This window comes from Phocoena sinus, chromosome 20 (assembly GCF_008692025.1).
Source record: "Phocoena sinus isolate mPhoSin1 chromosome 20, mPhoSin1.pri, whole genome shotgun sequence".
NCBI classification, from domain to species: Eukaryota; Metazoa; Chordata; class Mammalia; order Artiodactyla; family Phocoenidae; genus Phocoena; species Phocoena sinus.
Window position 1 is genome coordinate 2577045 of NC_045782.1, and position 24174 is coordinate 2601218.

The following is a 24174-nucleotide window of genomic DNA, read 5'->3' on the forward strand; positions in this document are numbered from 1 at the left end:
ACTGGACCACCAGGGAAGTCCCCTGCTGCACCTTTTTTGAACCTCTTACTTGTTTTTGTTAAAATCGACTCTGAAAATCAATTCAAGTGAAAAAACATGCCTTTACAAAAAGTTACTAAGTGTGAAGTGAAACACATGGAAAGATTGAGCCTAAAGACTGCTTGGGGGAGATTTTCCTTGCATGGAGACTGGACTGGTTGAAGCTTTTGAAACATGAGTCCAGCGACCTTGGAATTGAGGAAGCTGTGTTTCTCTGCTTGATTCATTTCCCACTAAAAACAGGCATTCTTCTCTGCTCAGAGGACCTTTTTTTTCTTTTTTAAGATAAAATTCATGTATAGTTCTCTAATTTAAAGCGTACAATTCAATGGTCTTTGGCATATTTACAACAATCATCACAATCAAACTTAGAACATTTTTCATCACCCCCAAAAGAAGCCCTGTACCTTTCAGCTCCCCATTACGCACCAAGTCCTGTTGCCCTAGGCAACCACTAATCTACTTTCTGTCTCTGTAGAGTCCCCTATTCTGAACATTTCACATAAACGAAATCATGCAATATAAATCCTTTGTGACTGGCATCTTTCACTTAGCCTAATTTTTTCAAGGTTCATCCCTGTTGTAGCATGTATCATTATTCCATTCCTTTTTACGGCTGAATAATATTCTATTGTATGGATAGAATTTTATTTATCCATTCATCAGCTGATGGACATTTGGGTCGTTTCCACTTGGCTATTATAAATAATGCTCTTGTGAACATTTGTGTACAGGTGTTCGTGTGGACTTAAGTTTCCATTTCTTTTGCGTACTTACCTAGGAGTGGAATTGCTGGGTCATATGGTAACTCTATGTTTAATTTTTCTGAGGAACAACCAGACTGTTTTCCAAAGTGGCTGCACCATATAATCCGCCAGCAGTGTATGAGGGTTCCAACTTCTCCATATATTCACCAACACTTATTATTATCTGTCTTTTTAAAAAATTTATTTTATCCAAGTATAGTTGATTTACAATGTAGTGTATTATTTGTCTTTTAAATTATAGCTATCCTAGTGGGTGTCAAGTGGTATCTCATTGTGGCTTTTGATTTGCATCTTCCCAATGACTGCTACTCTGAGAATTTTTATAAACTTGATTTGCAATTAGAGTTGTCTGCCAACTGTCGTTGTCACCTGATGTGGTGATGCCTCTGAAGGACTTGAGGGTCTCCACTTACTCTTTAATTTTTCCCCAACAGCACAGTAATGCCTTCTGCATTATGATCATAATTTAAAGCCTTCCTGAGCACCAACTGGGGGCTGGACGCTGTGCTGGGTGATGAGATACAGCAAAAAAAAAAAAAAAAGCAAGATCTCACCTCTTGGAGAGCTTGGTGGGTAAATGTGTGGCTCTGGATTTGAATCCTTGCTTTGTCACCTCGCAGCCACGTGGCCTTGGACAGGGTATCTACTCTTGCCCAGCCTCAGTTTCCTCATCTGTGAAATAAGGTTGCTCTGAGAGTTGCACGTAAAGCACTTAGCGCAGCGTCTGGCACATAGTGACCGCTCACAAGGCATCTGTTATTGTTAAAGATGAAGCCAGGACCTCCCTGGTGGCGCAGTGGTTAAGAACCCGCCTGCCAATGCAGGGGACACGGGTTCGAGCCCTGGTCTGGGAAGATCCCAAATGCTGTGGAGCAACTAAGCCTGTGCACCACAACTACTGAGCCGGTGCTCTAGAGCCCACGAGCCACAACTACTGAGCCCGCGAGCCACAACTACTGAAGCCCGAGCGCCTAGAAGCCCATGCTCCGCAACAAGAGAAGCCACCACAATGAGAAGCCCACGTGCAGCAACGAAGACCCAATGCAGCCAAAAATAAATAAATTTATTAAAAAAAAAGATGAAGCCAGATGATAAAGTAAATATTAACAATACTGGACAATGAGTTATGATCAGAGAAATGCAAAGTGTCATGGAACACATAGTGGGGTCTAGGAAAGGCTACCCAGAGGAAGTGATGTTTAAACAGAGAGGTAGGAATTGGCTAGAGCAAGGCAGTGTGTGTGTGTGTGTGTGTGTGTGTGTGTGTGTGTTCCTGGCAGTTGCAACAGCTTGTGCAGTCTTGGAGGCTTGGAGGCAACAGAAGAGAGCATGGCATCTGGAGAGACTGAAATGTGTTCAGAATGTCTAGAGCAGGGCTGTGCGACGGAATTCTCTGCTGTGATGGAACAGTTCTATCTCTGTGCTATCCAATGTGGCAGCCACTAACCACATGTGACTATGAGCATTTGAAATGTGGCTAATGTGACTGTAGAACTGAATGTTTGATTTAATTTTATTGTAACTGACTTAAATTTAAATAGCCACTGTGGCTGGTGAACTTACATTGGACAGCACAGGTGTTTACACTGGAGTGTAGTGTGTACCTTCAATCAGAGATGAAGGTGGAGTGTGGAGAAGGGCATCCAGACTGCACCGGCTTGGTATGGACTTTGCCTTTTACTCCAAGTGTCGAGGGAAGCCACCAGCTGGGGGGAGGGGAGTTAGGTGATCTGGTTTTCATCTTTGAAAGATCACTCTCGTTGCTGTAAGGAGAATCGATTATGGGGGTGTTGGGGACAGGAGTGAAGCAGGGAGACCAGCTTGAAGGCAGCTGTGGTCTCCCCGGCAGGGATGATAGTTGCTTGGATCAGGCAGAGATAGAGACAAATTGGTAGGTTTACCGGGTGTGGGGATCCTGACGGCTTGGATTTTAGGAGTGAGGGAGAGGGAGGTGACCTAGGGCTGGATACTTACTTGGATGGTGGCTGCGTCCCCAAGTCCCAGCGCTGAGTCTGGACCAGGGCTGGTCTGGAAGGGAGGTCTAATTTCGAAGCCCAAGTTGGCCTCCTGTCCGCCCCTGCCGGCTGGTGCTGGAAGCGCCTTTAGCTTAGGGAAGGAAGGCAGCGGCCGTCAGGGCCCCTGGCTGGGGGGCTGGGGGTCTGGGGGAAGGCCCCGGAAGGTCGGGTGGGCGGGGTGCATTTCCAGGGGGAGGTGCTGGGCAGAGTCTCTCCTCTCCGGGGGGGCGTCCACATCAGCTCTCCCTGCCCTGCGACGGGTCAACGAGTTCCCAGGCTGAGCCACATGGCCGCTGGGGGGCAAGGGGTGGGGAAGGGGAGGGGCGGATGTCCGTGCAGTGGGGCGAGTCCCCTCTCCGCCCCATGCGACACGCCAGCTCCCCCCGAGGCAGGGCCCCGCACCCAAGGGTTGCCTCAGGCTGCCCCCCCCCCGCATCTGGGGGCCTCAGCGTCAGGCAGTGGGGTGGGGGCGGGTGGGAGGAGGGGCGTGTCTCCCCAGAGAGGGTGTGGCCCATGGTCCGGAGGGTCAGTCTCCCGGCCAGCGTGTCCTGCCGCGGGAGAGCTGACCCCGCTGCGGCCAGGCGCGCGGGCCGGGTGGGCTGAGCTTGCGGAACGCCGACGGACCCAGCCGGCTCGCGGGGCTCCCAGCCACTCCGCGCCCCTCCGAGCCGCACTTCCTCGGCAGCTCCGCCGCCCGCCCGGACGCGCCGCGCGCAGCCTCCGCCGAGCCGGTGAGTCAGGGATGATGCGGGCTTCCCAGGGGCCCGGGCCCGGAATCCTGACGGTGAAGCGTGGCGGCCGGGAAGCCTGGGTGGGCGCCTTGCTCCCCCAGCCCTGAGCCAGGGTCTTCGAGGGGCTCCGGCTCTCTTTTCCACCTGGCCTACCAGATCCTTCCTCCCCGGCCGGGAGGATGGGGGGTCCGGTGGTACAGCGGCTGGGCAGACAGCTGTTGCTGCGGAGACTTGGGAGCAGTGGGCTGGGAGGCAGAATGGTGAGGGGCTGGGTACATCAGCCAGGCTGAATGGCGTGTGGCCCGGGAAGGACGCCCCAGGGTGGGCAGAAAGACGCAAGGTCGAAACTGCATGATGAGGCAGTCGACAGGCCCCGGCCTCTCCTGCTGCTGTGGGAAGATGCCCCCCGCCGGCCCCCCGCCACCCCCGGGGCTGAAGCTGCGCAGAAGATGGTCCAGGCCCTGACCCTCCCACCCTCCGCTTCCTGTCCCCAAGCTCTGCTCCGCTCCCTGCCCCCTTCTCCTCCCTGCCAGACCCGCTGTCTCCCCCCTCCCCAGCTCTGGACTCATTTTCCTTCTTTCTGCCCATCCACTGGGGGGGCCCCCGGGGCTTCCCCCTCCCCGTCCTGGGGCCGCGCCCTGGCGAGCGCTGGCGGCTGTGGTTTCAGCTCTCCCGGGAGGGTGAGCTGAGCTCCCCAGCCTGGCCTCGGGCCTGCCGGGGAGCTGCTGGGTGAGGGGGGCTTGGGCACCAGCGAGGCGTCTCCCTCCTGCTGTGAAGCCCCTGGAGACCCTAAGGCACACAGAGGTGGCACTCCTCAGAAACTGCAAGTACAGATGGGCCCTGAAAGGTTTTGACAACAGCAGAGGAACCTCACGGTAGGCCGCGGTGGTTTCAGACTAGGCTCTGCCAGCAGCTTGGGACCTTGGGAGAGTCACTTCCCCTTTCTGAGCCCTGGTCCTCCTGGCAGCAAAATGAGGGGTTTGATAGGCCAGGGGTTTTCCAACGGTTTCCCCAGAGCACCCCACACCCCCTGTGTGGGAGGTTGAGCGATCTGCCCCACCCAAATCTGCATTTTTTTTTTTTGATGTAAATATTGGCCACTGGGCAAGATGTTTTTGGACCAGGGGTTGTGGCCTCTCAGGGATTAGGAAGTCCCAGAGGGAAGGTCAGGGACAGCTGTGGCCCCTGTTCCTCCAGCAGATCCTGGCCCTCCCTCCTGCTCCCCTCCCCGCTCCTGCCGGGCCGAGCTCCCGCTGGCGGCTGGTGTGCTTGTACCCAGCTTCTAAACCTCTCTGGGCCCGGGCCTCAGCCAGCCCTCCTGCCCCTACTCCTGCTGGGAGAAGCAGACGCCTCTGACATCTCTGTCCCCACAGGGTTCCAGCCGGAAGGAGCAGCCTCCTCCCCTTAGGATGTCCTCGCCCTCCAGCCCGCCCGCTTTCAGGCTCGAGACGTCAGATGGAGGCCAAGAAGATGGTGCCCAGGTGGACAAAGGAAAACTGGGCGGTGGTGCCGGGCCACCCCCCATGGAATCACCATTCCAGGGCGAGGACCGGAACTTCTCGCCTCAGATCAAAGTGAACCTCAACTTCCGAAAGGGGGCAGGTGCCAGGTGAGGCAGCAAGCGGGGTGGGGGGAGCCCGGGGGCCTCACCTCCAGCAGAGTCAGACTGGGTGGCCTAGCCCAGCCCCAGTGCCCCTGTGCCACAGCCTTGGGGGTCCTGGGTCTGGCTCTGATGGCTCCTGGGCCCGACCGGCTGAACCCTGCTCTGCTCTCTGGGGCTGCTCCTTCCAGAACCTTCCCCATTCTTGGCCTTCTGTCTCCTGGGGTTGTGTTCTTCTTGTAGGGACATACTCTTTCACCTCCTGCCACGTCCCTTGTTGGTGCTGTCCCCTTCCCAGCCACAGTCCCTGCAGGGGGTGCTAGCAAGATCCACGCTCCAGTTCAAGAGAATCAAGGACATCTGGAAATGTCCCGGGTGTTCCCGGGCTCTGCTCCAAGGCTGGACTTGTTGCCCTGGGGTTGTGGACTCTGGGGATTGAGGACAGTGGCCTTCTGCTCAGAGCCACCTTCACTGTGACTTTCCCGTGATGTCTTCTAATTCAGACTGTGGGAGCCACTCTCGCGGGAGCGCCCCCTCTGGTCCTGTGGGTGTGGGGGAAGGGTGCACCTGGATCCCCACAGTGTGAGGTCTGACACGTGAGGCTGGAGAACCTGCGTGGGCCAGGCAGCACTCTGCCAGGGAAGCCCCGCCCTCCCTGCTCATGCCTGGGACTCGGCCCCCAGCCTCGGCCTCCCAGCCCAGAGCCGCCTGTCCTGTTTGTGCTGCAGGACCAAGGTCAGGTTCAGACCAGGGTGGGAGAGGATGCTTGCAAGGCTTCTGGGAGCGGGGAGAGGCTGCCCGAGGCAGAACCAGCCCCTCGATGCCCTTTGGTGCTTCAGTCTGTGCTCCCGTGGGGCCTCCCTATACCAGGACCGTGATGCCTCCCTGTGACAGGAAGTGCTTTGTCCAAATAGCCACTTCCCCTGGCCGGACTGCCCACGGGACTCACCAGTCAGCCGCAGTGACCTATTGGTCACGTCGTGGCCGCATGGTCTGCTGGACGGGTGATGCTGCATCTGGCCGGGCAGCTTCCTGCCCTGTCAATCATGCGATCATGGCTTAAAACACGACTGATCCCAATAATCCCACTCATCAGAGCCCCCAACCCTTTCTTGGTTAATCCATTCCATGGCAGACCTGAGGGTCCCCAAAGCATCAAATAGTCCCCCCTTTCTTGTCCCTTCATTTCTGCTGGTCGTGGTACCAGGAGCCCCAGGGGCGAGCCCAGGTGGGGATGCCCACACACGCTGGATTCAGAAGGGCTACCAGCACCTCCTGGGGCCTTTCCCAGAGGTGTGGCTTCTCAGGAAAATTCTGTGAGTGTCTGGTGTCCGCTCTGGACCCCACGTCTCTGAGAAACCTCCATCCGTCCAGCCTGGAGTCTCTCTGGGGTTGGGAGTCGGGGTCTAGAGTTAGTTGAACAGCCAGCATCCCACACCCCGTGAGCTCTGCACCGTGTGACTTTGGGAAAGTTACTCTACCTCCTTGTTTGTCTGATGGAGAAAATAGAGATTACTCACGCAGGGCAGAAGTGAGGGCCAAAGGGGCAGGTACTCCATTGTTCGTCCATAGATGGTTTCGGAGAGGACGTGGGGTTTTTCTTGATTTTCTTGGTGAGGCCAGCGGCACGTAGGCCCCCAACAGTCTGTGGGCACCTCCGGTAGCCCCGCCCCGCCCCGGAGCCCGGCTCAAGAGCCATGACGAGCTCCTGTGCTGAAATGGATGATGAGGCTGCTGCGAGCAGCGGGGCACCTGGCGGATGACAGGAGACGCCTGCAGTCAGGACGCGTGGGGCGGCGCCCCAGACAGGCCCCTGCTCCGGGGGTCTGAGCACTTGCGGTCTCCTTGGTCTGCCTGGGTGCATAGAGGCTCTCAAAAGGGGCTCCTGGGCCCCAGAAAAGGCTCCCTGGGAAGCAGGACTTTCTGGGGGCCCAGGGCTCTCCTGCAGCGTCAGTCATAAACCACATCCCCCCACAGCCAACCAGACCCAAACCGCTTCGACCGTGACCGGCTCTTCAGCGTGGTGGCCCGGGGGGTCCCCGACGATCTGGTGGGGCTACCAGAGTACCTGCGCCGGACCAGCAAGTACCTCACGGACTCGGAGTACACAGGTAGGCCTGCTGCTCGGGCCAGAGCCGCCGTGTGCTGTGCTGAGACCAGGCTGCCGCTGGGTGTTGGCCACAGTCAGGAACTGAGGGGCGAGCAGGGGCGGAGTTCTAGCAGCCCTCCTGCCAGGATGACTGCAGAGGCCCTGCTGACAGAGCGAGGACAGCCCTCTCCCTCTTCCACTCACCCCACTGGCTCCCAGCCTGCGTCTGCCGCCCTCAGCCGCTTCAGTGGCCAAATGGATGGATGTTCACGGCCTTCCTCAATGCAGCCTTTCCCTGTCTCTCTCTCTTTTTCAGTAACAGCATCGCTGAGATCTAATACACGTACCTTACACTTTATCCATCTCAGAGCATTCTTTGCCCCAAATCTAAATATCTGTATTGTTTGGGGATATCTGATTAGGAAAAGAACATGTGTGCCTTCTAGAAGGTTCAAATAGTAATGAAATGTGTAAAGCTGAGGATAAAACCAGTCTGTCATCCTGGACCCCTGATAATGATTTGGGGTACATACTTTCAAACTGTTTAAATACATTAGGCATATATTTACATAAATGGGGTCATGCCATTGATGTAAATACATAATGATGTGCTTGTAATGGGCTTTCCCCCAACTTAGTCCATTTCAGTACACAGGCCTCTAACTCAGTCACTGTAACAGCCTGCAGAGTTTCCCATCCTGTACATTTACCACAATTTACTTAACTAACTCCTTATTGGTGGCCATTTAGGTTGCGTGTAGTTTTTAGCCTCAGCACACTGTGTGCCAGGCCCTCTGTGGGCTAAGAATTTTGTATATAATTCCATGTCATCCTTACAATAACCCTGAAGGGTCCCATTTTACAGTGAGGAAAACTGAGGTTAAGAGAGGCCAAGGGGCTTTCCTGGTGGTGCAGTGGTTAAGAATCTGCCTGCCAATGCAGGGGACACGGGTTCAATCCCTGGTCCAGTGGGCCACAACTACTGAGCCTGTGCTCTAGAGCCCATGAGCCACAACTACTGAGCCCGCACACCACAACTACTGAGCCCGCATGCCACAACTACTGAAGCCTGCACGCCTAGAGCCCATGCTCCGCAACAAGAGAAGCCACCGCAATGAGAAGTCCACACACCACAACAAAGAGTAGCCCCCGCTCACCACAACTAGAGAAAGCCTGCGCGCAGCAGCGAAGCCCCAGTGCAGCCAAAGATATAAATAAATAAACAGGAGGCCAAGTGACTTGCCCAGAAGAGACAGAGTCATTAAGTGGTAGAGCCACTTAAGAAATACTGCTCCAGGGCTTCCCTGGTGGTGCAGTGGTTAAGAATCCACCTGCCAATGCAGGGACACGGGTTCAAGCCCTGGTCCGGGAAGATCCCACATGCCGCGGAGCAACTAAGCCCACGCGCCACAACTACTGAAGCCTGTGCTCCTAGAGCCCGTGCTCCGCAATAAGAGAAGCCACCGCGACGAGAAGCCCGTGCACCACAACGAAGAGTAGCCCCTGCTCACTGCAACTAGAGAAAGCCCGTGGGCAACGAAGACCCAATGCAGCCATAAATTTAAAAATTAAAAAAAAAAGAAATACTGCTCCAAATGTTCTCGTGTAGATAGTGTTGCACACGTGACGAACTCTGTCTTAGAAACTTAATTTCTAGGGCAGAAACTGTAGTCACACCTGTTGGTATCCTAACACCTGTTGGCTGGAGTCTTAGCTCCCTCCAGCCAGCCGGGGTACTTTGGGGCATGGGCTCACTGTACAGGCGGGTGGGTGACCTGAGCACCACGGTGCCCCCCCCTCCTCCCACAGAGGGCTCCACGGGGAAGACATGCCTGATGAAGGCCGTGCTGAACCTTCGGGACGGGACCAACGCCTGCATTGAGCCGCTGCTGCAGATTGACCGGGACTCGGGCAATCCTCGGCCTCTGGTCAACGCCCAGTGCACAGATGAGTACTACCGAGGCCACAGTGCCCTGCACATCGCCATCGAGAAGAGGAGCCTGCCGTGTGTGAAGCTCCTGGTGGAGAATGGGGCTGACGTGCATGCCCGGGCCTGTGGCCAGTTCTTCCAGAAGAAAAGCCAAGAGACCTGCTTCTACTTCGGTGAGGAGCCTTCTTGGATAACTTGAGCTGCAGAGGGGGTAAGGCCTTGCCCAAGGTCACAGGGTTAATGTGACCCTTAAACCCAGATCTGTCTGACCCTGAGGCTCATGCTTCTAATAGCTAGGCCACCTGCAAAAGCAGTTTGTCTTAAGAGGTGTTTTATCCTTGTCTGGCCAAGGAAGCTCACCACACATGAGCTCAGACCAGGGCAGGGGAACGGGGGCGTAGAACTGGTGTGTGAGGAGACTAGACCAGCTGGGGTCTGAAGAAAGGGGTGCCTGGGCCCCGGCAGAGCAAAGAGAAAGAGGCGGGGGGCGGGAACACTGGTTGGCAGGCTCCCGTTCTGCTCCCTTAGATGGTGAAGAGCTTTGGGCCCCTCTCCCTTGGGTCAGAGCTGGACAGAGCCACCTTGACTGGGGCTCCTAGGAGGATGCGGGGCCCGGGGACTTCTCCGCTCACTGCACTGGCCTGGGTGGGCCCGGGACCCCAACGCTGTGCGCATCCTCTCCTGTGGGCGCCTGACCCACCTCAAGGAGGTCCAGGGAGGGTGAGAAGCAGGCGGGTGGATGCTGGGAGGCCCGAGGCCCAAGCTGTCCCCTCGGCCCCCAGGCGAGATGCCCCTCTCCCTGGCCGCGTGCACCAAGCAGTGGGACGTGGTGACCTACCTCCTGGAGAACCCGCACCAGCCCGCCAGCCTGCAGGCCGCCGACTCGCTGGGCAACACGGCCCTGCACGCCTTGGTGATGATCGCAGACGACTCGGCCGAGAACACGGAGATGGTGACCCGCATGTACGATGGGCTGCTCCAGGCGGGGGCCCGCCTCTGCCCCACGGTGCAGCTCGAGGACATCCCCAACCTGCAGGGCCTCACGCCCCTGAAGCTGGCCGCCAAGGAGGGCAAGATTGAGGTGAGTGGCCAGCCCCCCTTTCCAGGAAGCAGCAGGACTCAACCCGGGATTTCTGCAGAAAGAGCCTGGGGTGGTGTCTAGCTCAGAACAGTTTCAGCATGCACCTCTCCTGTGTGTGTGTTTACTGATAAATTATATATGAGCTACAGAATGAATGTATTACATTTTAAAACAGGGATTTTATTTTATTTATTTATTTTCTTTTGGCTGCGCAGCTTACAGGATCTTAGCTCCCTGATCAGGGATTCAACCCAGGCCATGGCAGTGAAAGCACCAAGTCCTAAACACTGGACCATCAGGGAACTCCCAGGGATTTTTTAAGTCACTTGGGTTTCTTGATTAGGAGACAGTCTTGTCATGTTCTTAGCTCTCAGGTTTTCTTCATATTGATGGCTAAGTGTTCTTGATAACGAACGTATCATCATTTTGTTTACTATAACAGTTGCAAATTTTTCTCCCAGTTCAACATTAAAAAAATTTTTGTGGCATTTTTTTTTTTTTTTTTTTTTTTTAAAACCTACATGTTTTTTTTTTTTTTTTTTTTTTAAATTTATTTATTCATTTATTTATTTTTGGCTGTGTTGGGTCTTCGTTTCTGTGCGAGGGCTTTCTCTAGTTGTGGCAAGCGGGGGCCACTCTTCATCGCGGTGCGCGGGCCTCTCACTGTCGCGGCCTCTCTTGCTGCAGAGCACAGGCTCCATACGCGCAGAGCTCAGTATTTGTAGCTCACGGGCCCAGCTGCTCCGTGGCACGTGGGATCTTCCCAGACCAGGGCTTGAACCCATGTCCCCTGCATTGGCAGGCAGACTCTCAACCACTGCGCCACCAGGGAAGCCCTGTGGCATTTTTTGCGACACAGAATTTTTACATTTTTATGTATCCAAGTGTTATCTTTTCTTTGGTTTTGCTATTGCTTAATTCCTTCTACAAGGTTTTAAAACTTTGTGTTTGTGCATGTATATGTGTGCATGTGTGTATATTCCATATCCATATTTGCTTCCAGACTTTTCTTTTGCAGTTTGATTTTTAATGCCTAAAACTTGATTTATCTGAAAGTTATAGGTTACTCTTATGAAGAGTAAGCACGAGGGACTTCCCTAGTGTTCCGATGGTTAGGACTCTTTGCTTTCATTGCCGAGGGCCCGGGTTCGATCCCTGGTTGGGGAACTAAGAGCCGCTCGGCAAAAAAGAGAAAAAAAGCATGATCCAGCTTCACTTTTTCCCAAACGACTTTCCTGTTGTCTGATCCTTATTATTAGGGGAGCTTACAACCCACACAGCCGACACAGGGCCCAATGCTTAGAACACAGGTATTTTTAAAGGTTAAGATAAAAATAAACATAAGCGGAAGTTTTATGTTTTTTTCCTGCCCTCCGAGGTCCCTGGGGTGTGGGTACCTCTCTTTGCTGTCTAGAGGCATGGCTGTGTGGCCTATGGAAGCCGCTCCCCCATCTGGGAAGCCTCCCCACCATTCCTCATTTGTAAGACCAAATTGCTTCTGGAGCTGTCCGGGTTAGGGGTGGCTTCTAGTCTGTTGAAAGCTCTAGACTCTGGCCACAAACGTGCACACACGTGTGTAACTGGTAGCCTCTGATCTCATGGGGCCTTAAGGACCCTTGGATTGGGGGTCCCTCGGCCATATGAGTGTCCAGGAAAGAGGCATTGGGGCAGGACTGCGGAAGGAAGAGGCAGGCTGGCAAAGGCAGGTGGGTGGGAGTGTCTACATGGTGGCTGAGTGTGCGTGGACCTGTGTAAGAGTTCATATGCGCAAGGACCCGTGGGTGCAGGGCATGTTCGCGTGTCTGGGCGGTGGGCAGCTCTGTGCATGCCAAGCTCACGTGCCTGCCCTGTAGATTCTCAGACACATCCTGCAGCGGGAGTTCCTGGGGCCGTGCCAGTCCCTTTCCCGCAAGTTCACGGAGTGGTCCTACGGGCCTGTGCGGGTGTCGCTGTATGACCTGGCCTCTGTGGACAGCTGGGAGGAGAACTCAGTGCTGGAGATCATCGCCTTTCATTGCCAAAGCCCGGTGAGCCTGCTTCACCCCGGGGGCGTGGGTGTGCGTAGGGGGCCTGGCAGAGCTCCCTGCAAGGTCCACAGTTCGGGGCTGCCTGCAGGGCCGCCCCTGCCCTTTAACCGAGCAGTTGGGGTGTGGCTGCACGTGCGAACCCGGCCGCTGGGCACACGCTTGCTCCACACGGGCCGGTCCCACCCGACACAGGGGTCACACCGGGGTCCCGGTGGCTACCACTGGGGGCCTCTCTGTGGACCAGCACCTGCTCTGGACTTGTCACTCCACAGCCACGAGGGTGGGGTGGCGGCCGGTGGGGAGGGGTCGCTCGGGGCTCCGCACCCTCTCCGCTCTCCCCTGGTGCCTCCACACGTACTTGCTGAATGCACCTCTGGCTCTCGCCTTCCCGTCCCAGCACCGGCACCGAATGGTGGTTTTGGAGCCACTGAACAAACTGCTGCAGGCGAAGTGGAATCTGCTCATCCCCAGGTTCCTCTTCAACTTCCTGTGTTACTTGACCTACGTGTCCATCTTCACCGCTGTCACCTACCACCAGCCTGCCCTGGACAAGGCAAGGCAGGGAGGGGCACATCCTGGGGAGGCCTCCTGGAAACAATCCTGGCAGAAGGTAGCGCAGGGATTACAACCCCGTCCTGCAAATGCTGACCGGAGGCCAGACCGCTTGGCGGCCTGCCCACGGCGCTTACGCAGCTGGTCATGATATGGAAGTAACAACATAGTAGTAACAACGATAGTACTACTTACCGAGTGTGCAGCACACGTGAGAAAGTATTCAGGTGACTGACGACGTGTGTTAACGTATTTAATTAATTTCACAACAACCCTCTGAGATGCTGAACTCTTATCATCGCCAGTTTACAGTTGAGGGCAGGAAGGCACAGAGAGTTTAAGGAACTTACCCAGGGTCACACAGGCTGTGAGTGGTGGAGTTGGGATCTGAACCCAGGGAGTCTGGCTCCAGAGCCCATGTTTGCTCTGCTGCTCGGGGGGCCTCCCCACAGCTCTCACGAGGAATGGGCCCCCAGCCTCGCTCTCAGCGGGGAGCTGCTGGGGGGGACCCCAGGCCCGACCCGAGTGTGTCTTCGTGCAGGACTTCCTCCCGCTGGAAGGAACTGCTGGGAACTCCGTGCTGCTGCTGGGCCACATCCTGATGCTGCTCGTGGGGGCCAACATCCTCATGGGCCAGGTGAGGGTTCCTCCCATCCCCCACCCCGAAGCAGCCTGAGAGTGAGTTCACGACAGTCCCTCCATGTACGGGAAGCTGAATCCCACACCTGGTCCCATCCTGGCCAGCCTCAGGGCAGCTGAGGGCCGAGGGTTCTGGCCTTGCCTTTTGGGCTGGGTACCCTCCCTGCTGTGCTTTCTGGGGTGCCCACGGGGCAGCAGATATCTCCTATGACTCCTTGGCAGTGCCGGCTCTGCTCCCCCGGGAATGGAGCTGGAAGCCCCTGACCCCAGGTCCCTGGCTCATTCCTCACTTGGGGAGCAGAGAAGGGTGGCGGCAGGGGGAACTCAGCCCGGTGCCTCCAGCACGGCCTCTTCAGGGCAAGATGCTGCCAGCTTGCAGGAGACAGGCTGGGCCGTGGCACTGAGACTCTTTGAGTGAGTCTTTGAGGGTGGGCAGGACTTAGGCACCGAGGCCAGGTTGGCTGGAGCAGCCAGTGGTCCCTGTGAGGCCGGGGCGGGGGAGGGAAAGGAGCCTCTTTCACCACGCGGAGTGTGAGCCCTCCACCTGGACCCACAGGGAGACAGCAGGCCCCTGGCATTGTCTGGGTGTCTGCACTTTTTGGAAACAGGGTCCAAACTTTCTCAGCTACCAGCAGGACTCATGAGCACCCCCAAAATTCAAAGCTGCTGCCCGAGCCCCTGAGGTGGTCCTGGCGAGACTTTTACAAGCAGGCCGGCCGGCGGCCCTGAGGGCAGCGGGGCTGCTTGTGGCCTGGAGAGCAGGTGTCACGGCCTGTCCTCCTCCTTCCCCTGCAGCTGTGGTACTTCTGGAGGCGCCGTCTGTTCATCTGGATCTCGTTCATGGACAGCTACTTTGAAATCCTCTTGTACGTGTGGCCTCACACCTCCCCTGTCTCCTGCCTGGGAGAGGGCACCAGGCGGGCTTTGGGGGTGAGGAACCTGGGCCAGGGAGCTCCAGGAGGCTGGGAGCAGCTCACAGGCCAGACCCCGGAGTCGGGCGGCTGTCCGGTCCGGGCCCTGAGCATGGTAGTCACATCGACCGAGCCCTCGCTCTGCACCAGTGGAGCCTGAAGTCTTTACACGCGTGCCTCTCTGAATCCTCGCCGACACTCTCCAAGCCGGGCGTTATTACTGTTACCCCCGTTGTACGGGGGAGGGAACTGAGGCCCACGGGGGTTGAATGCCTTGCCCGAGGTGGAGGTCAGGATGCTTGGATCCAGTCCCAGACAGAGGCGGAACTTCTCATCTCTGAGACCGCGGAGGCAGCGGCAGCGGGGGTCAGTGCTGGCCACAGGAGGCCCGCGAGCTGACCCCGCCCTGCCTCCACGCAGCCTGGTCCAGGCGCTGCTCACCGTGCTGTCCCAGGTGCTGTGCTTCCTGGCCATCGAGTGGTACCTGCCCCTGCTCGTGTGCTCCCTGGCGCTGGGCTGGGTGAACTTGCTGTACTACACGCGCGGCCTGCAGCACACGGGCATCTACAGTGTCATGATCCAGAAGGTGAGAGGCAGGGGTGGCCCCGTGCAGCCAGACCGGGCAGGCACCCCGGGGGGCTCCTCGTGGGCCCGGCAGGCAGGTGCCTCCCCCAAGCTGAACTCCCCACCGGCTCGTGCCTTCTAGGTCATCCTGCGGGACCTGCTCCGCTTCCTCCTGGTCTACTTGGTTTTCCTTTTCGGCTTCGCTGTAGGTAAAGGCCCCCCGTCCCCCACCCACTCCTTGCGCCCCCTCGAGGCTGCCTGCTGGTCTCCCCAGGCTGAGGACCCCCTGCCTCTCTCCTCAGCACTGGTGAGCCTTAGCCGGGAGGCCCGGGACCCCGGGGCCCCTGCGGGCTCCAACACCACGGAGGTGGCGGGAAAGGGGGACGCGGAGGGCAGCACGGCCCCGTACGAGGGCGTCCTGGACGCCTCCTTGGAGCTGTTCAAGTTCACCATCGGCATGGGCGAGCTGGCCGTCCAGGATCAGCTGCGCTTCCGTGGGGTGGCGCTGCTGCTGCTTCTGACCCACGTGCTGCTCACCTACGTCCTGCTGCTCAACATGCTCGTCGCCCTCATGAGCGAGACCGTCAGCAGCGTCGCCAGCGACAGCTGGAGCATCTGGAAGCTGCAGGTGCCCGGCGAGGTGCCCCGTCCCCTCCAGCGTTCCGGGCCCGGCAGGAGTGCGCAGAACCCACTGAGCTGGGCCCCCAAGTGGGTCCGGCCCTCACGGGGCCTCCCTCGGCCACTCCTTCCTGCTCAGGGCTGACGTGAGGCTGCAGTAAGGCCTGAGGGCGGTGCATGGCACCCAGTAGGTGCTCAGCGTGTTAGCCACCGTCATCATTAAGTGCTTTCTGAGAGACTAGTGCAGGGCTAGGCACAGTTCTAGGCTCTAAAGACCCGGCGGAGAACGAGACGGAGACCCCGCCCTCATATAGCCCCCTTCATCGCTTGTTCCGTGGGACAGGCTTGGTGGATGAGGCAGGCGGGATGTGCGATCCTGGGGCTGGCCCAGGCTGCAGGAGCTTTGGGAGCAGGGGCTCGGGTAGCTGGGAGCTCATGTGGCACCTGCCTGCCGTGGAAGCAAGAGCTGCTTCTTGACTGGGGAGGGTCGGGGGTGGGCCTAGGCAGTTGGTGCAGGGAGAACCTCGCCCGGGGGGCTGGACTGTGTGACCAATTCACCATTGACCTTGGGCAAGCCCCTCACCTGCAAAGTTCTGTGCCCGCCCCCCGCCCCCAGCTCGCTTGTGTGATAGCAGCAGGCACATGTGATGTTCCATACCTGGTGGAATTCTAGAACCTGTAACGTTGCAATTGCAAGGAACTGTAGGGCGCTCGTCACATGCCGACTTCCCAGCAACCACCCAAGGCATATTGGCCTCAGTCTGTAAGTGGGAAAGAGACTCAGAGGGATGCAGGGCCTGACACCACATAGGTAATCAAACCTCGGGGCTGGATTCAAATCTATGCACTTAGCAGATGCAGAGTTCTACTGTAAAGTGCTGGCCACTCTGTCTGATGTATCCTTTGTCCCCAGAAAGCCATCTCTGTCCTGGAGATGGAGAACGGCTACTGGTGGTGCAGGAGGAAGAAGCAGCGGGCAGGGGTGAAACTGACAGTTGGCACCAGGCCGGACGGTCGCCCTGACGAGCGCTGGTGCTTCAGGTGAGTGGAGAGCCTGGGGGGCGGCCTGGGGACCTTGCTGAAAACCAGGCGACAGCAGCTAGGAGTCAGGTCTGGTGGGAAAGGCAGGGCCTCGGAGCGCCAGGGGACTCTGCCCTGGACAGGCGAGGTCAGCGATGCTGGATCTCATAGGCCCGGCCTCCACTGCCTGCTCTTCCTGTCTGGTCACCTTCCTGTCCCACTGACTGAAACTGGAGGTCCCTCCCAGTGGTCCCTGACCGACTCCTTCTGGCCTGAAATGGGGCACAGTTAGGAGGCCAAGAAGCCAGAGGCATGCTCGGGTTAGAGCATGCTAAACTTGCCCTGGCTGGTCTGCTCTGCTCTCCCAATGCCCCCGTCCTGACCACGGAGGCTACAGACCCTTCCACGGAGAGCAGAAGCTCCCATGGGGGCGGGAACCTGGTGACAAGTGCTCGGCCAGCAACACACTTTCCTGAGGTAGCAGCCAAGCAAGGGTGGAGGGTCTTAGCCACGTAGAGTAGCCGTGAAAGGGCCCCAGAACCTGGGAACACACAGATCCAGCTGATCTAAACTCCTCCCTGGATGCTGGGGGCAACCCAGGTCGCCTTGAACAGCCAGAGGGGACAGACGCCTGTTCCCCCCCCCCAAATCCCGCCGTGGGCGCCTGGCCGGGGCGGCAGTCGGAGAGCCGAGAGGACGGGGCTCTCGGGGGCTGCTGGGTGGCCCAGTGTCCTGCGGAGAGAAGCCCCGTCGTCCTCACAGCCCTGGTGTGCACCCCTCGGGGGCCCCTCTCCTGGGGCAGAGCACGCTGCCGCCTCGGCCTCCTGAAGCCTCACAGCTGCCCTGTGGCCCGCAGGGTAGAGGAGGTGAACTGGGCTGCGTGGGAGCAGACGCTACCCACGTTGCGTGAGGAGCCCTCAGGGCCAGGCGGCCCTGGTGAGTAGCTGTGGAGTGTGTGTGCGCGCGTGTGTGTGCGTGTGTGTGTAAAGGTTTGCCCCTTAAAGCGGCGCTTCCCCCTCCTCCCCCCCCCCCCCCCGTCGCCTGGGAAACCGGCTCTTGGGCACCCTCCCCTCCCTCCTCCGCCGGGCCTGGGCAGAGCGGCCAGCAGGGGGACAAGTTAGGGAGGCCCCCCAATCCCGTGGCTCCGCCCCGACAGGCCAGCCTCGCTGCCGCCACACCGCTGAGAGGCCACTTCATCCGCCTTTGTCCTCGTCAGGCCCGCGTCCCCTCCATTCTAGGGTGGCGCTGGCCCCCGCCCCCCCGACTCCTTCGTACCCCTCCACGGCCGGCAGGCGCCCACCTCAAGGCTTCGTCCCCCCTCCTGTCCTTTCTCGTGCTCTTTCCCATCCCTACACTTGCCGTGGCCACCCGAGACCCTGTACGTGGAGTCTCCTCCGGCCGCCCGGGCTCCTGGGTCCCTGACCGCGGCCCTCGCGAAGCGACAGCTTTCCTGCGCACCTGTCTCTGTGTCGCCCTTCCTCCGAGTCCTGCCGTCCCATCCCTGCAAGACTCGGAAAGCCCCCTTGTCCCTCATCTTGCCCCAAGCCGCCCCGACTCCTTGCACCACCCGCCCGCCCGCGCCGCCTCCAGCTTCACACCCCCAACAGGAACAGCCTTGGGCTGCCCTGCCGGTGCCTTGTAGTCGGCCCCACCCTCCTGGCCCAGGCGGGGGGCCTTGCGGGTCTCTCCCCCTCCCTCTCCCCCTCCCCTTGGTGCTGAGTGTCCTGGGGCCTCCGGTGGCTGCGGTCCCGCCGCCGGCCCCTCTGCCCTGCGCCTCACCTCTCCCACGTCTGCACCACGCGGGGGCTGCTCAGCTGGCACCCAGACCCCAGACAAGGCTTTAGGTCCAGGCTCGTCCTACTCCAATCCCTCGTACGTAGACGAAAACTACACACAGCCGCACCACACACCGCCTCCCACTCCCTGGCAGGCCGCACCCCTCCCCCCGGGGTCAAGGTCCAGAGCCGTTGTCCAGCCCCGCTCCCCACACCTCCCTCCGTGTGCCGGCCGGTCCCTCCACAGTGCTCACGTCCCTTCCTTTCCTGGGCTCTTGTCTCTGTAAGTGCTCTTCCATCCTCCGGGCGTCCCTTCTCCACCTTCCCCACCGGTGGCGGTGGTGGTGGTGGGGTCTCCTCTCTCCTCCTGACGCTCGCCTCCCTCTGGCTCCTCAGCACATCATCGGCTGTTCTGGTTTCTAACACAAAGGCCTGTCACCTGCAGGGACTTTCAGCTCCTGGGAGGAGGTCCCTAACTGGCACCTGGCAGAGGTTCAAGAGATGCTTGCAGAAGCAGGGAGGCAGGAGAGGGACTGCTGGGGACCCCGAGGCTGCTGTCCCCTGGCATGATGTGGTTTCATGGCTGTGGCTCCCTCCTGTTGCCCTGGTGCCTGCGTCCTGGGGACACTCCCTTCATCCCATTCACAGGCGCCCTGAAGAACCCAGCCCTGGCCTCCCATTCCAGCCAGGACAGTGCCGTGGAGGAAGACCATGTGCCCCTCCAGCTCCTTGAGTCCCACTGATGCAGCAGGGGGCCGGGAGGACAGAGCACGGAATGTTTCCAGCCCCACCTACTGGCTCTGGGACCTCAAGGGACTTTGGTGGCAAAAATAAATAAGTAATTTCTTGTGGCTAACTCTCCTGGAAACATTAGTTGAGTAAAGGTACTGGGCCCCAGGACTTCCCTGCTGGCGCAGTGGTTAATAATCCGCCTGCCAATGCAGGGGACACGGGTTCGAGCCCTGGTCCGGGAAGACCCCACATGCCGTGGAGCAACTAAGACCGTGCGCCACAACAGTCTCTAGAGCCCACGTGCCGCAACTATTGAAGCCCGCGTGCCTAGAGCCCGTGCTCTGCAACAAGAGAAGCTCACCGCAGTGAGAAGTCCACGCACCGCAACGAAGAGTAGCCCCCGCTCAATGCAACTAGAGAAAAGCCCGCGCACTGTAACAAAGACCAACGCAGCCAAAAATAAAATTAAAAAGAATAAAAAAAATAAAAAGGTACTGGGCCCCTGAGTTGGTCGCCGTCTGCATGTCTCTGTGAGCTCACGTCTGTGTCTGGGGCCGGACTGCTCCCGCCCTCTCCTGGGCAGAAGGACTCTCACCTACCGCCCCCCACCTGCCCTCTTCGGGGTGCAGGCAGCTAGCCGAGGCGCTGTGCCTGCTGTCACCGCAGACGCGAGGTGGTGGACACCAGCAAGCACAGCCGCCTGTCCTTCCTCTCCCACAGCCTCCAGACGCCCCTTAAAGCCACCCCAGGACGTCTCTCAAAGCCTTTGCGCTCCTGGGCTTACTTAGTTCAGGCCGTGGATTATTGCCTCCTCTCCCCGCTGGCTTCCTGCGCAGTTCCCACCCTTCCAAGCCAGAGGGACCTTCCTGAGACACAAGGGCAACAAGTTACCCCCAACCCCCGTCTCTGAAGGCTTGAGAGACTCCCGGCGCCCACGGGGGCCCTAGCTGGCACCAACTAGGTTTTGCAGACGCCTCCTGCTTTCCTTGGCACCTGCAGTATATCCTTCGCGCAGGATGGTGGACCTCGTGTGTGTCTGACTCCTAGGCTTGGCTCTCCCTAGAAGCCTCCCCTCCCTCCATTAAAATGCTACGCTTATTTGTAAAACCAGCTCAAAAACCCATGTCTCACTACCGCTTTTCCAGTTTTCACCCTTAGGGTAATGTGTGTTCGTAAGACGCGCGTGCACGGGTTGAATGTTTTTTAAGTGGCAAGAGCCGAGCCTGTTCCCACGCTGGGACGGAGGGAGGTTTCGCCGCTGGTGAGACGAGGCACAGCTGGAGGAGTCCCGAGGGAGAGGGGACGGAGGAAGGAGACTGAGGAGAGGGATCGGAGTGTAGGGGGCTGTAGAGGTTCGTGCAGGGAGAGCAGACGGCACCGCCCCCCAGGGCCAGAAGCAGCTACGGTGTGTGCACACTTGCTGCGCGCCCAGGATCTGCAGGGTTTCAAGGGCGTGATCGCACGTGATGCGCAGAACCACCGTCTGTGGCCTCCGTCGCTCCACCTTCCAGAGGAGCAACCGGAAGCTCGCGACGGCGGACTCTTCGCTCGGGACGACCCGGCGGAGGGGCGGAGGGGCGGAGGGGCGGAGGGGCGGCGGAGCGGCGGGAAAGTCTCCAAACGGCTGGCGCGCACTGGGCCTGCGCACGCGCGCTGGGGCTCGCTGCGCCCCTGTGACCCAGAATTCCACGGCCTCGGAAGAGACCATGGGCTCTGCAGAAGGGGGGAGTCCGGGGGCGGCGCCTGCACCATTAAACGGGCTGGAAGTTCCGTTGTCTTTTGCCATAATCCCCCTCCCTTCTGTGAAGGGTGGAATGTTCCGACTGCTTAAGAGGCTGGGACGGCTGTTGTGGGGCCTTTCCACCGTAGGTGTCGGGCGGTTGCTGGGGGCTTCGTCTGGGCCAGTCCGCGGGCAGTAAGGGCGAGGGAGCCAGAGCTTTTCTTTTTCTTTTTCTTTTTTTTTTTTTTTCTTTCGGTACGCGGGCCTCTCACCGCTGTGGCCTCCCGTTGCGGAGCACAGGCTTCGGACGCACAGGCTCAGCGGCCATGGCTCACGGGCCCAGCCGCTCCGCGGCATGTGGGATCCTCCCGGGCCGGGGCACGAACCCGCGTCCCCTGCATCGGCAGGCGGACTCTCAACCACTGCGCCACCAGGGAAGCCCCAGAGCTTTTCTAATTTTTCGAACGATGTCCTCGGGCAGCCTAACTGGAGGGCGGCTGGCGGCTGCGTCCACGCGGGCCTCAGGGCGGGCGCTGTGGCCTTGTGTCCGAGTTTGGGGGCCGAGGCCCGAGGACCGCGTGTGTCTTCGTCCGGCTGGGCAGCCGCCGTCTCGGGACCGCTGACCCCGGGCTCGCCGCTGGGAGTGAGCACTTCCCGAGAGAACTAGGTAAGCGGGGCTGCCTGCACCGTAGGGCGCGGAACGACGTTCGTAGTGGGGCCGCAAGGGAGGTTTGCTCGGCTATCCTGATGATTCCGTAGCAAGTGCCGTCAGACGGGAGGACTGACGATTTCTACGCCCATCCGACCGCAGTCGCTGACACCTGATCCTTTACGTTACTGTAGCTGCCCGAGTCTGCCCTAAATGCACGCCCTAATGTTTGTTTCAGAGGGTAGACACCCGCTTTTGGAGACGGGAGCAGCGTCCCTACCCGAGGTTAAGAGCCAGTCTGGGTAAGGATTAATACGTATTGTAACTTAGCCGTGTCGGTCTTGCAACTTTAAATGCACTGAGAACTGCCTGGTGTCTTATCCCTGTTGTCGCTTTCATGCATTTGACGTAATTATGCGCTGCCTCGTTGCATAACTGCAACGGTTAGGAGGTTGCAGCCCCTAGTTATGTCTAAATCGCATCCGTATTCAGAAACGGATGCCATAAGGCGGTTTTAGCCGAAGCCCAGGTCTCTGGGGCGGTACTGTGGTGAGGTGCTTGGCTGCTCTGATGAAATCACTAATAGGAAGTGCCGTCAGAAGCGATAACTGACGAAACCAGTTCCTGGCTGACTGCAGTCACGCGTCCTCACCAGTAGCTGGTGCTCAGGAGTAAGCTGGTCTGGACTGTGACCCATAATCTGTCTTCACCCAGGTTGCAAGTGAGTGAAGGGTGGCCAGCGCGTGATCACCGTATGGGAGCCCGAGCATTGGCCTGCTCCGAGGTAAGCTAGCTTTGGGCTCTGGAGAAGTTCGTGGTTGAGGAGGCCTAGCTGTTGATTCATGTGAAGTTGCTACTGGACCAGATATTGGCAGTGTCGTCCGGCTGACCTAATACTTTGTGTCGGTGCAGCCCTTGAGCATTATTGAGAAAACATCTGAGAACGATTTTGGTTGTGATGTCTGGACCGGACTGCAGAGTGAGCCCAGGAGTTTCTTTTGATGTCATGGCCGTATAGTCCTGAGCAAACTGCTTATCTGCTCTGAGATGCTCTGAAAATGGACAGCCTTAGGTCGTGTTGCAGTAACGTGACTGAACCAACGGAGGTTAAGACAATGGGAAGTGACTGAACCAACGGAGGTTAAGACAATGGGAACTGCCTCCAGTTGCTTTTGGGATCTGCTCTCTGTCCATGGCTGCCTCATACATCCCGCCAGGTTTTGAGCACTGAAGAGTGGGGTCGGCGCAGCAGAGCTCTAAAGCGGGCTGCGGCGGCAGCAGTACCCCAGCCCAAGAAGAGGTAAGATCTGGTCTACACAATGACCACCCCCACGGTAGAATGGATAAGCAGCTAGCTTTGTTGAAATGGATTTGCAGAAAAGGATATCAAGTGATGAAATCCCCTAAAAAAGCTGGAATTACCGGCAGATTGCGTGGTGGTGAACCTACGGTTTTCTGAAGATATCTTTTAGGCTGTGAATGACTGTTCTTGGAGTATAAAGTAAGATTAACTGATACTTAATTTCCTCGCAGGCTGTGCTGCGGCAGGGGCAGAATTTGAAGAGTCCAAAGGACCAGGGGCGGCCATCAGCTTGGGCCCTGAAAACCTGGGCCTCCCATGTTTGGTGTAGAAACACCTTGTGCTCAGTATCAGAGGGACATTCTTACCAATGAGAGCCAAGAAATGGATTTTCTGGGACCCCATCGACTGGCACTTCTGGTGTCACTAAATTCTTGAGTTTTCTTGTATCCCTTAACCAAAAGGAGCTTTTGTACTTTTAAATATTGTATAAGTGTGTTCTTGGGTAAGAGCCTGAGGTTTTTGAACTGGAAACCTCCTGAAATTTGTATCTCCATGCAGTTAACCATAAACAATGTAATAAAAGTACGGTCTTTGCTATTGGTTCTTACAAATGTGTATTTGAAGAAAAAGTCCGGTTTGATCACTGCTGACAAATATTTTAGCGGTCCAGGTACTAGTACTTGTCACCTTCCCTTAAGGTAGGTCTAAGCTGTTCTCCCCTCTTGAGACTTGGGGCAAAAATCCCAAAGCAGTTTAAGGCATCTGTAACACGTGAGTCCAGTCCCTGCCCCTCTGGGCTCTGTCTGCCCTTTTGCATAGCCTCCCTGTAGCTCCTGAAGCCCTACCCCACACCTGCCCAGACAGCAGCAGGCAAGGTCCCACTGTCTGGCTCTTCACCCACCCCCAACTTGCCACCTTCCAGTGTGAAGGTCTTTGCTACCCCTCCTGGCTTGAGGCTGGAGGCATGTCAGGCTGTGCTTCCCTAGCCCTCTGCTGTTTGCCTGAGGGGCTCTTGTCTGGTTCACCAACACTGGGCACCAGAATGATTTTCTCTAGCTCAAGAATGATTGGTTCCCAGTCTCCCTGGACTTGCTAATTGTGCCTGAAAGGGATGACTTTTTAACCCGTAGGCCTTGGGTAAGGGGAAGGTAGGGTGAAAACCTTGGCTTTCTCCCCTTGGGAACCTCCGGTTTATTTTTTTCCCCTTCTCCCAGTTGTCTTGCTTGGAGGCACCTCATCTTTGTAGTCCTGGGTTTTCGGGAATGTGCTCAAAGTAGCAAGGATTACTTTGGGGACTCCATGGGGAGGGATTTTATGGGAAAAGGGTCCTTTTTGAAAGGAAGCAAGGCTCACTCTGGCCTGTACCCTAGGAACACCGACGCATGTGGAGTTCCACTAGGTGGAGATGCTGT

At 57.8% G+C, this 24174-nt stretch overlaps 1 protein-coding gene and 3 non-coding genes across 17 annotated transcripts; all 4 read left to right on the plus strand.

The window, feature by feature from the left end:
- The first annotated feature begins 3305 nt into the window (after positions 1-3305).
- TRPV2 (transient receptor potential cation channel subfamily V member 2) lies at positions 3306-23359 on the plus strand. Of its 14 annotated transcripts, XM_032615953.1 has the most exons (20): positions 3588-3812; positions 4926-5161; positions 7130-7263; positions 9051-9344; positions 9954-10252; positions 12106-12279; positions 12677-12832; positions 13373-13468; positions 14266-14336; positions 14802-14967; positions 15088-15154; positions 15248-15573; positions 16477-16604; positions 17440-17519; positions 18804-21477; positions 21698-21761; positions 22174-22243; positions 22372-22565; positions 22600-22759; positions 22993-23359. In XM_032615953.1, the coding sequence occupies exons 1-15, from the start codon at positions 3732-3734 to the stop codon at positions 18926-18928; spliced, it is 2433 nt and encodes an 810-aa protein (XP_032471844.1). In that variant the 5' UTR covers positions 3588-3731; the 3' UTR covers positions 18929-21477; positions 21698-21761; positions 22174-22243; positions 22372-22565; positions 22600-22759; positions 22993-23359. The 14 variants fall into 14 exon arrangements, with proteins under 14 accessions (XP_032471856.1, XP_032471850.1, XP_032471855.1 ...); XM_032615959.1 differs by lacking the exon at positions 3588-3812 and adding an exon at positions 3307-3552 and having other exon boundaries at positions 22372-22759; XM_032615962.1 differs by lacking the exon at positions 3588-3812 and adding an exon at positions 3308-3552 and having other exon boundaries at positions 19007-21477; positions 22372-22759.
- LOC116746488 lies at positions 21551-21617 on the plus strand. The gene has a single exon (XR_004347745.1). It is a non-coding gene; the product is annotated as a small nucleolar RNA SNORD49 (small nucleolar RNA).
- On the plus strand, positions 22023-22093 carry LOC116746487. The gene has a single exon (XR_004347744.1). It is a non-coding gene; the product is annotated as a small nucleolar RNA SNORD49 (small nucleolar RNA).
- On the plus strand, positions 22848-22920 carry LOC116746504. The gene has a single exon (XR_004347761.1). It is a non-coding gene; the product is annotated as a small nucleolar RNA SNORD65 (small nucleolar RNA).
- Positions 23360-24174: the final 815 nt, after the last annotated feature.

Bases quoted from the DNA above. Each gene is read 5' to 3' on its own strand.
- TRPV2 (XM_032615956.1), top strand. From the start codon at position 3,732: ATGGGGGGTCCGGTGGTACAGCGGCTGGGCAGACAGCTGTTGCTGCGG. The intron at 9,345-9,953 runs GTGAGGAGCCTT...CTCGGCCCCCAG, and splicing joins AGAGACCTGCTTCTACTTCG to GCGAGATGCCCCTCTCCCTG. The intron at 10,253-12,105 runs GTGAGTGGCCAG...CCTGCCCTGTAG, and splicing joins CCAAGGAGGGCAAGATTGAG to ATTCTCAGACACATCCTGCA.